Source organism: Leptopilina boulardi, unplaced genomic scaffold (assembly GCF_019393585.1).
Source record: "Leptopilina boulardi isolate dan_hultmark-lab unplaced genomic scaffold, ZJU_Lbou_2.1 LbouV2_123, whole genome shotgun sequence".
Lineage (NCBI taxonomy): Eukaryota > Metazoa > Arthropoda > Insecta > Hymenoptera > Figitidae > Leptopilina > Leptopilina boulardi.
The window spans coordinates 4,349,606-4,362,605 of NW_026137667.1; the positions used below are offsets into that span (position 1 = coordinate 4,349,606).

The 13,000-nt window shown below is 20.8% G+C and overlaps 4 protein-coding genes across 5 annotated transcripts in view; 2 read left to right on the forward strand and 2 right to left on the reverse strand.

Moving 5' to 3' along the window:
• LOC127287940 (arylsulfatase B-like) overlaps nucleotides 1-4,721 on the reverse strand; it is a 29,454-nt gene extending 24,733 nt beyond the window's left edge. Inside the window, exon 1 of the mRNA XM_051315096.1 lies at nucleotides 4,591-4,721. The gene's annotated coding sequence lies outside the window, so the exon portion shown is untranslated. The remainder of the gene's footprint in view (nucleotides 1-4,590) is intronic.
• The window catches only part of LOC127287968 (RYamide receptor), a 50,510-nt gene extending 44,453 nt beyond the window's left edge, over nucleotides 1-6,057 (forward strand). The window contains exons 5-7 of one of the 2 annotated variants that reach the window (XM_051315135.1): nucleotides 2,410-2,478; nucleotides 4,619-4,856; nucleotides 5,530-6,057. In XM_051315135.1, coding sequence (XP_051171092.1) covers nucleotides 2,410-2,478; nucleotides 4,619-4,856; nucleotides 5,530-5,732 — 510 coding nt within the window. In that variant the 3' untranslated portion in view covers nucleotides 5,733-6,057. The remainder of the gene's footprint in view (nucleotides 1-2,409; nucleotides 2,479-4,618; nucleotides 4,857-5,529) is intronic. The other variant, XM_051315140.1, reaches the window with a different exon arrangement.
• Nucleotides 6,058-8,223: 2,166 nt separating this feature from the next.
• LOC127288519 (inositol polyphosphate 1-phosphatase) lies at nucleotides 8,224-10,853 on the reverse strand. The gene is made up of 4 exons (XM_051316015.1): nucleotides 10,154-10,853; nucleotides 9,721-9,994; nucleotides 9,449-9,617; nucleotides 8,224-9,375 (listed from the first exon to the last, which is right to left on the reverse strand). Exons 1-4 carry the CDS (start codon nucleotides 10,364-10,366, stop codon nucleotides 8,916-8,918), a joined length of 1,116 nt encoding a protein of 371 aa, XP_051171972.1. The 5' UTR covers nucleotides 10,367-10,853; the 3' UTR covers nucleotides 8,224-8,915.
• Nucleotides 10,854-11,135: 282 nt separating this feature from the next.
• On the forward strand, nucleotides 11,136-12,726 carry LOC127288532 (probable 28S ribosomal protein S6, mitochondrial). The gene is made up of 4 exons (XM_051316041.1): nucleotides 11,136-11,344; nucleotides 11,430-11,569; nucleotides 11,662-11,823; nucleotides 11,973-12,726. Exons 1-4 carry the CDS (start codon nucleotides 11,300-11,302, stop codon nucleotides 12,079-12,081), a joined length of 456 nt encoding a protein of 151 aa, XP_051171998.1. The 5' UTR covers nucleotides 11,136-11,299; the 3' UTR covers nucleotides 12,082-12,726.
• Nucleotides 12,727-13,000: the final 274 nt, after the last annotated feature.

Here is a 13,000-nt window from a genome sequence, read left to right on the forward strand (position 1 = left end):
AATTATTTTGTGTTTAAATATTATTTAGTGAAATTTTTTCATTGAATTATTTTTTCCCCTGAAAATATATATTACACTGAAAAAAAAATTTATTTGATTCAAATACTCGATTACTTGAGTATTTTTAAATAAATATTTACTTGAACCAAATAATTTTTAATTGAATTAAATAAATTGTATTTGAACCAATAATTTTTTTATTTGAAACAAAAATCATTTAATTGACTTAAATAATAATTATTTGATACAAATAAATATTTATTTGATAATAGTCAAGTAATCGAGTATTTGAAGCAAATAAATTTTTTTTTCAGTGTATAATAAAAAAAAAAGTCTTCTATTTTATATTCGCCAACAATATTCATTCTTTGTTTTTTCTTCTTCTTCTTTTATTTAAAAATAAATTTTATATACTTGAAGGAAATTTGTAAAAATATTTGAATGAATTTTTTGATGCGACTGAAGATAATTTTCCGTATATCTCTCCAGATTTTCACAAGACCCTTTAATTCAAGTTTTGAGAATAAGAAGCGCATCTCAACTTGTCATTGGTAAAGAAATAAGGTCGAGGATTTTTGTAAGGAATGAAAGAAATAAAAAAAAAAAAAAAAAAAGTAGAAAATCCTTAGATATTTTGCATATATTGTCACGTTACGGTTTCAAATGACTTGTTCAATATTTTCTCATAAGAGCCTTATCATATTTTCTTTGATTTTTTTTTTTTTTTTTTTTTTTGTGGCTAAAAAATTTCATTTTTATAAAGGTGAAAAAATGCCTACAAAGAAAAATTAATATACGTATATATAATGCTATAATTTTTTTACATATTTAAAAAATGAATTTTTTTTTACCCTTTAATTTTTCTCTCGGGAACTCAACGTTAGAAATTAAGATAAATATTTTAAGTAGATTCTACAGGATCCAGAAAAATTCCCTTTTTTTTATGTTCCATGATGAAAAAAAAAACTGCGTGTTTCGTGATACTAAACATTCACATAACTTTTGCATCAAAATTAAAAAAAAATTATTTTTAAATTTTTTACTAAAAAAAAAATAAAAAAATAAAATTTTCTTTGATGCATAGTTAAAATGAAAAAAAGCCATAAAATTTTATTTCATTTTTAATTGAAATAAAAAGTAGTTTATTTTTTATAATTATCGTTTTTTTTGGTGAATTCTTCTAAAAATCTAAATTAACATATATATTTAGAAAAATTATATTAAATAATATAAGAATTCATGTCTTTTAAAAGCAAATTTTTAATTAAACGTTTTATTAAAGAAATGAGATTAAGAAAGGAATTTTTCATTTCCTAATGTATATAAAAGGTGATAATAAATTATGCTTCTTGAATTGTTTGAAAACTATTAAAAGAAAAAAGGTAGAAGTTTGTTTAAGTACTTTTTCCATTTTCTGTTATTTGAAAAGGAATAGTAAATTATCATTTTAACTCTTGTGGAGTCGCATTTTTTTTTTCTTAAAGTGAATTCCAAAACAATAATATCACACAAAAAAAGTTTTCAACAAAAGTTTTAAAAAAGAAAGAAAAAAAAAAAGTAGATTGAAAAGTACTTGAAAACTCGCTTGAGACCATATAATAATAAAAGATTGCGCACAACAATAAATAAGAGAAATTATTTTGATGAATGCATTTCTCTTGGGGAATAAAATGAGAAAATACATTGCGCGCAATTTAATTTTGATTTTCGTTGACGAACATACGAGGAAAGTATAAACTATATATGATAGATATAATAATGAAAACGTTTTCTATACTTAAAAGCTGACACAATTTATCAAAAATTCATTCTTTTCAAAAACAAAATTTCAGTTTTTAATAATTAAAATTGAAAATATAATTATTATATTTTTATCATTTTTATTTCATAATTTTTTATAATTAAACGATTTTTGTTTTATGCTCATAATTTTATATTTAAATATATAATAAAAACTTAATTATTCCAAAAACAATTAACAATAAATTAATATTTCATCAGAAAAATAAATATTTTTTTTTCTTTTTTTTATCTAATTTATTTAAATTCATAAAAAAAAATTTTATTATCGAAAAATTAAATATATAAAATTAAAGTTATTCAATTATATTTCAATTAAATTCGATAATAAAAAAGTAAATTAAAGTCTAACAGTAAATTTTTTTTTACTATAATTTTATTATAAATAAATAAATTCAAAAAATTGTAGTAAAAAGACAGTTTATGTCAGGCTTAAAAATTATTTAATTTTTAATTTCTGGTTACAGTAATTAAAAATATAAATTAAATATTAATAAATATTAAATAAATATTAAATAAAAAAAAAATGGAGAAAATAAATTTAATTTATAAAATAAAAAACAAAAATAGAAAAAAAAAATAATTAATGAAAAAAAATCTATTTTTCAGATGGTAAAAATGATGATGACTGTCGTGACGGTCTTTACAATTTGTTGGTTGCCCTTCAATGTTTTGATTGTAAGTCTTTTGATAAATTATATTTAGTACACCTTTATATATATATATATATATATATATAGGATAAACTCTATTGAAATTAGTTATATGAAGTGTATAATATAGATCTAAGTTCTATTTTACTGTAAGTGAAATTAAGTTTAATTTGTCTACGAAGTTTCAACGCGTGTTCCAGCTTCAACTGACTGACACGGTTGAATATATGTTTCCCCAAGTACATTTTGAAATTTGCTCCAATTATTTTAATTTCACATTGCATGTAATACCATTTTGAAGAATATAAAATTTCTAAAAAGAAAAATTTCGAAAAAAAAAAGAAAATTAAATCTCAGTGGAGGGAAAAAATTTAATTTTTATTGAAAAATAAAAGTGGTGCAAGTTTCATAATAAGAATAAATTGAACGTTAAGTGGATGGAAAAAAAGTTGTTGATGACAAAAACTTTTATTACACAATTTTTTTTTTTTTCAAGAGTCAAATGAAGAAAAAAAAATTAACAACCCTGAATTTTTGAAACAAAAACTTTTTTGTTCATGAATAAATAAATTTTTATTTTCTAAAAAGCATTATTACTCCTCTAAATCTGAATTTTATTTAAATATTTGATTAAAAAAATTTCTTGTCAGCGACAGTTTTTTTTTTTACTTATTTTTCAAATTAAAATAAAAACTGATTTAGTTTTTTCTTTATTTAATAAAAATTGCCTTTTTTTATTTAATATAATATAATATTTTTAATATAATTAGTAAAGATGATTTTTTTTATATTAAATTTATATAAAATCGTTTTTACGGTGCAATGATCCGCGATATATATTTAAAATTCGTCACACTTTGATTCACTTTTGAATTTACGGGAGATTTAAAAGCCATTATATAATTTTTTTCGAAGTTGATAAAAGGTTTTATAATATCCCATTGATGATCCAATATTAAGTCGATAATGAATTCTGAAAAAAAGTGATAAGTACTCTTATATGCGCCTCATGAGAGAACGAGGTGAATATTGTGTAACACTTTACAATTTAATGAGATACTTGATCCTAAAAGAGAAAAGTCATTTTTTTTGGTTTTAATCAATAATTTTACACAAAAGAGAAATAATTTCTAATTTCTTCTATAATTTTAGCATTCTATTTAATTTATCTCTATTAAATTCTGTTTTCTATTTTAAAAATATTATATTCTAACTTCTAACTAAAAATAAAATAAATGTTTTTTATTTAGATTTTTAAATTTATAATAAAGTTACTTCGGTTCATTTGAAAAGAAATTCTACAATGAAAAATAATTATAGATTTTTTTTTAAATTTGAAAATAAAATTTGAAATTATTTAAATTTATTATTATTATTCAATTAAAAAAAAAAAAAAAGGGAGACAAAAAATGCATTCAATAGATGAATATAAAAAGAGAGTATATTTATAAACATGGGGGTTGAAACGAAATTAATCAATGTCGTCAATAAATTTCAATAAATAATCTGAGTCTGGGTCATCTATAAAAATGAGGTCAACAATTGAAGACAAAGAATATCCCCTCAAGATTTTGAAATAAATGACATTCCTTACTCTATCACTAAATTTCTTCAGCAAATAAACTAGATGATCACATAAGAAATATATATATATAATCTAAACTAGATATAAAAAATATATAAGTAAAAAATTTTAATATATTGAGTGCATTCCTTTTTATGAAATATTGAATTTTTAAAAATTTATTTTATACATAGAATCGATGAAAAAAAATAATATAATAAATTATTAATTTTAATATTCTATTTTTACAACAAAGTTTTAAATCTAATAAAAATTTATTTTAATATCCTGTAAAATTTTTACTAGCAGTTATAGTCAGACATTTTTTTTTTTTATTAATAATAAAGGTAGTCTTACAAAAATATTACAAAATAAATTAGTAGAAAATGTAAAAAAAATTTTTTTTTTTGAAAATTAATAATTATAAATATTAATATTATTATTATTATTATTAATATTATTATTATTTATAATTATTATTCAGCAGAATAAAAAAAATCATTTTTTTTTAAATATATAAATTTATTTTTTATTTTGGTAAAAAGAGAAATAAAAAAAAAAAAATATAAATACCTGTATTTAATTAATTATTTGTTTATAGTTGGCAGTTGAAAGAAACGAATCTCTACCCAGATGGCAAGGTTTTCCATTCCTGTTCACTGCACTTCATTGGCTTGCAATGTCACATTCTTGTTACAATCCTGTAATATATTGTTGGATGAACGCCAGATTTAGAGCAGGTTTTCTGGCCGCTCTCAGCAGATTTCCAGGAGTTGGACTTTGCATTCCTGACTCTGAGCAAAGAACATTTACCAGCACAGCGGGTATTCCATTAACCGGTACATTTTAATTTATCCAAAAAATTATTACCAAAAAAAAAAAAATACCACTCAATTTCTTTTCTTTGGAAAAAAATAATTCATTTTTCAAAAAAATCATACATTTATAAAAAAAATAATCAAAAATAAAAATTATACTACATTTTTGCTTTAGAAAAAAAGTATTTAATTTCCTATAAAAAAAATGATTATTTTATTTAAGAAAATAAATTTTTTTTTCTATTTCTATTTTCCAAATATTTGCCATTTTGATTATTTTATACTTTTTTTGATATTATAATTTAAAAGAGTCTTTTTTTCGCAAATTTTCTGTAATTTTATTATATTTGCATAAATATCGAGTGACTTAAATGAAATTAACCCTCTGGAACAAGCCACAAATTACAGTGAATTTACGTATATTCAAATGTTAATTAACGAACACATTATTGACATAGATATAAAGTCATTTCTCATTTTTATTCGCCAAATTCATTTGAAAAAATTATTTTAAAAAAAAATTTTTTTTTGCTAAATAAAAAATAATTTTCAAACAATTTTAAGAAAAAATAAATTTATTTTAGAAAAAAAAAATTTATTAAATTAATTTATTAATAAAAATTTGTTTAAACAATTTTGTTTTAAAAAATAGAAAAAATTTTTCTAATATTTAAAATGGCCTTTCACATTTCAGGTGTTGATGGACAATATTATCCTGGTTTAAGAAGAATGAACACATGTACCACATATATTAGTATGCGACGAAAGATAAATGGAAGTGAAACACCTGTCGCTAGAAGCGCAAGTTTTCGCTACAATGATTCTTTACAAACAACCTATCAACAACCTCATCGTCGTTTTTTGAATATAACATCACAACCTGAAGAACAAATATAAAATGCAATTATATGTCATTTTATATAATCATCTTTAATCTACATTTAATTATATACCAAAAAGACTTTGTGATTTTTTCTTCTTTTTTTTTATTTATTAAAATTGTAAATATAAATATGTGATATATATAAAATATAATTGTGAATGAAAATCGTTTAAAAGTGAATGTATAATGGAAAGTATATATAAAATAGAATAATAATATATATAAAAGAAAAAGACAATGAAAGTTGAATAAAAAATTTTAAAAATTATATATTAATTAATGAAAAAAAAAAATAACTGTTCGTATTTGAAAGTGAATGTATTATATAAGTATGTGTAAAAAAAAAATAAGCGAATTATTATTGAATTAAAAAGGAATTTTATGTAAAAATCTATTTGCAATTTATTTTTCATTTAAACAATTTTTCTACTTTATTACAAATTAACTTTTTTTTTTCAGAAAAGTCGAAATATTTTGAAAAAGATGGAACATTTTTCTACTCATAGAGGTTTTTTTTTTTATATTTTACATTACGGACCACAATCTCAAAGGATTCCCACTTATCCAGGTTCGACTGTATTTTATACTTTTCAATTTTTTTTTATTTCAATATTTTATATAAAAATTCTTAAAAATTGAAGCATCTTTTAAATTATAATTTAGAAATAAAAAATTATTCTCCAACTAAAGAGCGTTATAAATATTTAAACTAGTTTATAATATCAGAAACTTATTTTCAAGTTTTGCATTTAAAATTCACTTTCAAGAAAATGAAGATTATCCCTTAATTATATTTATCAATATAGAATTTAATAGATGCTTACTCAAAAAGTAATTAAGCGACAAAGTCATAATTAATCTTTCTCTAATCCATGTAAATTTGAATTGTAAATTAGCAACTATTTAAATATTAATTAACTTCTGATTTAATTAATATATATTTTATTAATTCATTTATTTTATCTAAATTCTAAATCTATATTAATAAAATCAGACTTTTGTCTGTACATTGCTCCAAATTAATTTTTTCTTGCATAGTTTATCATTTTAAGTAGTAAAGATAACAAATATGCCATAAATAAAAATTCTGTCTGTCTATCTGTCTGTCTGTCTGTCGTCAATATTTTGTACCGGCACAACTTTAAAACGGCTCAACCGATTGAGGTGAAACTTGGCAGTGTATTCAGTCTTAACGTAACTTAAAATCTTAGCCATATTTGATTAAAAAATATTAACATGAACGAAAGTTATGACATTTTTTCAAAAAATTTAAAAAAATCAAAAAAATGCAAATTTTTTATTTTTTGTCAGATTGATTTGAAACTATTTGTACCTAATTTTTTCACATAAATACAATCAATTTTTTTATTAAATTAAGTAAATAGTCTGAATTTAAAAGTCTAAATCAAATTTTTGAATTTCCAATTTTTTTAATAACATTGTAATATAAGAATTCGTTATGTTCAACTTTTTATAAGTAAAACAATAATGTTTTTAGTCTGTTGGGTATTAAACGCAATCTTAGCTGCACACCAATGAAAAATATTAATTTAAACAAAAATATGACACTTTCAAAAAATTTAAAAAATTTAACATTTTTTATTTTTTGATAATTCTTTACTAAACGTTCTTTATTTAAAATTTTGTGACCAATTAAGTATGCTTTTAACAAGAAATTTTAAGAATTTTAATTTAAGAATTTTAGCAGAATTTTAAAATTAATAATTGCAAATCTGAATATGAAATCAGATATTGTAAAAATAAAAAATCGAAAATTACTTTTTTACTCTTTGAAATTAACAATTATTATATTTAAATTATTATTATTATTATTGAATATTATTATTATTATTATTATTATTATTATTATTATAGATACAAATTATTTTTAAATATAATAAAACTAAATAAACTTAAATATAATATAATAAATATAATAAAATTAAATTATTTTCATTTTATTTAAAAGAAATTTTTCTATTAAAAATTTATTCTTCAAATAATTTTTAAAGTTTTTTAAAATTTTAATTTAAATTGTATTGATTAAAATAATTTTTATTTTCAATACTATAAAATTAAATACAATTTTAAATTATTTTAATTTTATTAAAAGCAGTGAAAAAATTAAATTGAATTGAATAAATAATAATTAAAAATTTATAAAAAGATATTTTAATACAGGAGAACACGTATAGTTGGATGTAATTATAAATTTCAAAATTTATTAAATCTAAACATTATAACCGTCGAAGACGGGTGCGACAGCTAGTATTTTATATTTGCTAATTTGTTATTTAAGTTGATTATTATTAATTAGTTATTCAATTTTTAATTCAATTGTTTAATTTAATTTTAGCCTAATTATTTAGCTCCTAAATTCCTTAAATATGGGATTAAAAAATCTATTATACAGATTTTCATAATAAATAACATTATTCTCAACAATAAGTACCTTTTTTATTCAGACACTTTATCCGAAGAAACAAGTTTTATTTAAACACAAAATAACTTATAATATATCTCAAAAAAAAAAAAATATTTTCATAACCCAAAATAATCATGGAAAAATATAATAATTAGAGAAAAAGGGGAAGCACAGTCAATTATATGGCGATTGTTTTTAACATTTAGAAACAGTTTCACATTAATTTCTATTTCTTTTCTAAAATCTACATTATAATAAAATGAAGAATATATTTTATAATAATATTAACCACAGTATTGTATATCACATATGGGATAAAATTATATATATATAAATATATTTAAGTACTTTCATGTATATGTTAATTATAAACATATATCGCAGGAAGTTTATCATTTTATTAAATATAGAAAAATATATTTTCAAAATTCTCTTTTCACTTTTTTTTTCGATAAAATATATAGGTTGAAAAATTGACATGATTTAAAATTGGTTTTCAATTTGTCGAGGTAGAATTATTCTTGTTCAAAAGATATTATTTTTTTTTTGTAAATTATAGCACCTAGAACTTTTTTTTTATAATTATATACGGATATCTAACATCACATATACTTATACATGTATATTAATTAAAAATCTTTCAATAAAATCAAAATCACTGATAAAAATATCACACAGAAGTAAAAAAAAAAATCTATACTTTTGTATTTAAAAATTAAAAAACAGAAAAACTTTTTTTCTTTGACAGCTAATTAATTTTTTTTTTTGTTACCTATTGGAATAATGCTGAACATAGATTACTCAATGTTTTTGAATCCCTGTAAGCAATTAATCCACCTTTATTTCCAATTTCAGAATTTGAATAAATTATCTCTAAATCCATTGAATTGAAATTTTCTTTACAATTTTGAAAATCTATTATTCCACCGCCTAAAGAACGTAAAATTGCCTGTGGACCACAAGTATCCCAACGATATGTGGAACCTCTTGATAAAATATATGCATCAACTTGTCCAGTGGCAACGCTTAAAATTTTATAACCAGCACCAGCAGCTTCAATTGGTGTAAAACCTTTTTCAATAAGTTTTGCTTTTATTTCATGATTTTCAAAACGACTTAATAAAATTTTACATTTTGAATTTTCTTTAATATCATCATTATCATCATTTGTTTTAATCGAACAATATTTGATACCATTATCAAATAATCCCCAATAACAAGATCCTTTCCATCTGTAAATATATTTTTAAAAGAATTTTTCATAATTAATAAAATAAATTGTGAACATTTTTTTTTTTTACTTACAATAAATCTCGCTTTTCGTAAAATGGTTGATTAACAACTCCCATAACAGGTAATCCAGTGCTTTGTAAATAAGCTCCAATTAAAACGGTAACACAATGTAAACCTGTTAAATGCATACCTGATTCTTCATCTATAGATTCATTTCCATTAATATAATCAGCAGTGTTGTCTGAAATGATTATTAAAAATCAATTACCATCGTGAATTATATTTAAAAAATTCTAAAGATTTAATAATATTTCAAAGAAAATTAAAAAAAAAGAAAACATTACCAATTGGATCTACCCATATACTGAGATCGTCGATAGAAATTTCAAAATCAGTTGGCACATCAACTATATTAATAGGTACGTCAGTTAAAATAACATCACGATGAACTTCTGTCGATAATAAGTGAGCCGTTTTATCATCGTTATCTAATACTTTTGCCAATAATTCTGTTGTTTCTGCTAATGTTGAACAGACCTCAACTGTGATTGTTTCACCCAAAGTATTACTAAATGTATTGTTCTCCTCTCCTTTTATCATTTTTGCAAGTTCTGGAAACTAATTTTCTCTGTACAGGTTTTCAATTAAAAATCCAATTGTATAGAATTTGAAAAAAAAAAACTCATCAACAGTAAATAATAAAAAAAATTTTTATTTTTATAAAAATACAGAAAAGAATTTAAAAAATGATTTCTTTCATTAAAAAAAAAAACATACCTCAATGCCAATGTCATGTCTAATTGTTTCTTGAATAAGAACATCAGCAAGTGTTTTAAAATCTTGAAAAAATCTTGGATTTTTTTCATGACTAGTTTTTTCTTGTATCAATAATTCAAAAAGAGATTCATTTTGTCTACAAGCACGGGCAATATTTGCCGCTTTCTCTGATACTTTTAACAATGATCTCAACAATCTACTACCATTCTTCATAATTATAATTTTAATATTCACTGACAATGATAATGTATGAAATTATTATAAAAATTTAGTTAACGAAGCACTACAAACGATATATTGTGTTGCACAACAAATTTATATGCTCAGTATTGATTTTCTCCCTGGGGGTTTATGCAGAATTCACATTTGCGCTTTTTATTAGATGACTTAACCTATTCTATATTGTATAATAATAGGTTAATCACGTTAAATTATTTATAGCAATTATTATTTATTTACATTCGCACTCTTTATCACAGAGGCTTGTATATACATATAACTGACAGCTGACAGCCGTTGTTTTTCTCATAAAATTAAGCTCTAATTCACATTTCACAATATTCCATGAAAAAAAAAAATACTTCTTTGTTAAAAAAAAATATTGTTTTTAACTAACAAAAACAATTTTTATTATTCAACCATTATGCGACAATTTTAATTGATAATAACCGACAATTAATGTACAAAACAGTAGCAGACAAAAAAAAAATTTGACACATGGACACATGTATTTTTTGAGGTTGGATTTATCTTATATATATGAATTTACCTTTAGTTTTATTTATTTTACAAAATTTTAATTTTCTACATTAGTTTTATTATAAATATATTCAATGATAATTTAAATGAAAACTGAAATATATATTTGTGGTGTAATTTTGCAAAATTTAGTAAATTTGCAAGATTTTAAATTTTTAAATTAGTCGCGCGCATTTTCTTTTACGTCATTTAACGTAATGGACATTCTATGTACTACCCATCCCTGCAAACAATCCAGAACCACTTTTAGGTTAGGTTATTCAAAGTATAATTTGTAACGTGTTATTAGAAATATATTTTTCTAATAATTATTACTGATTTTTAAATAAACAAACAAGATAGGTAATAATTGTTGTTAATAAAAGTGTTATTTAATAATTTACAAAAATGCCGACCTACGAAATGCCACTGTTAATACGTATTATGGCTAAGGTAATTGGTTTTTCTAAAATTATTTGTAAAGACTTATTTTGTTTTTTATATGTGAATATACAAAATAATTTTTTAAATTTTACAGCCAGAACTCACGACTACTTTAAAAAGAGTTGCTCAAATGATTTTTGATAAAGGTGGTTTTATTAGAAAAATGGAAAATTTTGGCAAAAAAGCAACACCCTATAGAATGTCAGTACATGAACGTGTACATAAAGAAGCAAAGTAAGTTTCGTTTTTTTTTATTAAATAATTAATTAAAAAAATTGTAAATATTATTTTATTTTATTTTCATTAACAAAGCATTTTTATTGCAGTTATTTTGTTTTTTATTTTGACGTACCACCTTCGTTAACTTGTCAACTTCAAGATGAATTTAATCGTGATATTGACATTGTCAGAAGTAATATACTTAAACATGGTGAAATAACACCTTTTGATTGCACATTGAATGAAGAATTATTACCACCACCTTACAGGTATTTTAAAATAAACTATAACCTTAAATATATATATTAATTGTAATTAGTTTTCTTTCCTTTTTTATGATTCGGAATTTAAAAAATAATTTTTATTATTGAAAAAAAAACAAATATTATAGGATTTAATAATCTCTTTTTATTTACAGACCGAGTGTACAAAAATTAATGAAAATTAATGAAAGAGAAGAAAAAAAGAAAGAAAAATATAAATTCAAACATAATTCTGGACTCTCGTACTATCCTTTCCAAAGGTAATTCTCTTTTAATTTTGTTATTAGTACAGTATATTGTTTATAATAAAAATAAAATAAATATTTAAAAAAAAAATAATAATAATTTACAAATTATTAATAGGAAATATTTAGATATGAAATAAAAATACAAACCTTAATTAGATGTTTTTTTGGTTTAAAAAAAAAGGAAAATTTTTAAATTTTTGTGTAGATAAATTTTCTTTATTAGTTGACACTTCATTTTTTTTTCTTTTTTTTTATTTTTCATTGGTATCTTGAAGATCCTACAAATATTTTAATCAAAATACATTTGTACAAAATATGGAATATAATTTTTTTTTTCTCTCTAAATTTTTCGAAACTTTTTAATATATAGAGTAACATAAATTATTACTTCCCGTGTAACAATTTTTATTTTTTTTTCAATCAATTCTGTTACACTTCACCAAAAAATATAGAATTATTATAATAACAGTATAATAAAATATCTATATTTGAATGTTTCATACATATTCTATTTTTTGTATGAAAAAGAATATACGCTATATTTGATTTCGTATATAATTAAATGGTTTCGTCTAACAAAATATATATATAAACGTTTTACTCTTTTTATAATGACAATACAGTCTTTGTCGTACAATAACCAAAAAAAAAAAATAAAATTTACAAAATTATCACTAAATCCTTATATAGAATCATTAAATTATTATATATTGGTCGAATAATCATTTAGTGAAGGATCGAGTGAAATGTTTTGAGTCTTAAGTTTGATAATATAATCAAATTTCTATCTTACTATAATTATATATATATATATAATATAATTTGTAACGTTCTTAGACCGTGTTTTCAATTTACGCCATTTATTATTTATTATTCAGCAACCATCACGAAATTAAGGGATTTTTTTTTTAAATCTATTTCTTTTTTTGATTTAA

Bases quoted from the DNA above. Each gene is read 5' to 3' on its own strand.
- LOC127288532 (XM_051316041.1), top strand. From the start codon at position 11,300: ATGCCGACCTACGAAATGCCACTGTTAATACGTATTATGGCTAAG. The intron at 11,345-11,429 runs GTAATTGGTTTT...TAAATTTTACAG, and splicing joins TAATACGTATTATGGCTAAG to CCAGAACTCACGACTACTTT. The intron at 11,824-11,972 runs GTATTTTAAAAT...TTTTATTTACAG, and splicing joins TTATTACCACCACCTTACAG to ACCGAGTGTACAAAAATTAA.
- LOC127288519 (XM_051316015.1), bottom strand. From the start codon at position 10,366: ATGAAGAATGGTAGTAGATTGTTGAGATCATTGTTAAAAGTATCAGAG. The intron at 9,995-10,153 runs GTATGTTTTTTT...AGAGAAAATTAG, and splicing joins GACATGACATTGGCATTGAG to TTTCCAGAACTTGCAAAAAT. The intron at 9,376-9,448 runs GTAAGTAAAAAA...ATATATTTACAG, and splicing joins TACGAAAAGCGAGATTTATT to ATGGAAAGGATCTTGTTATT.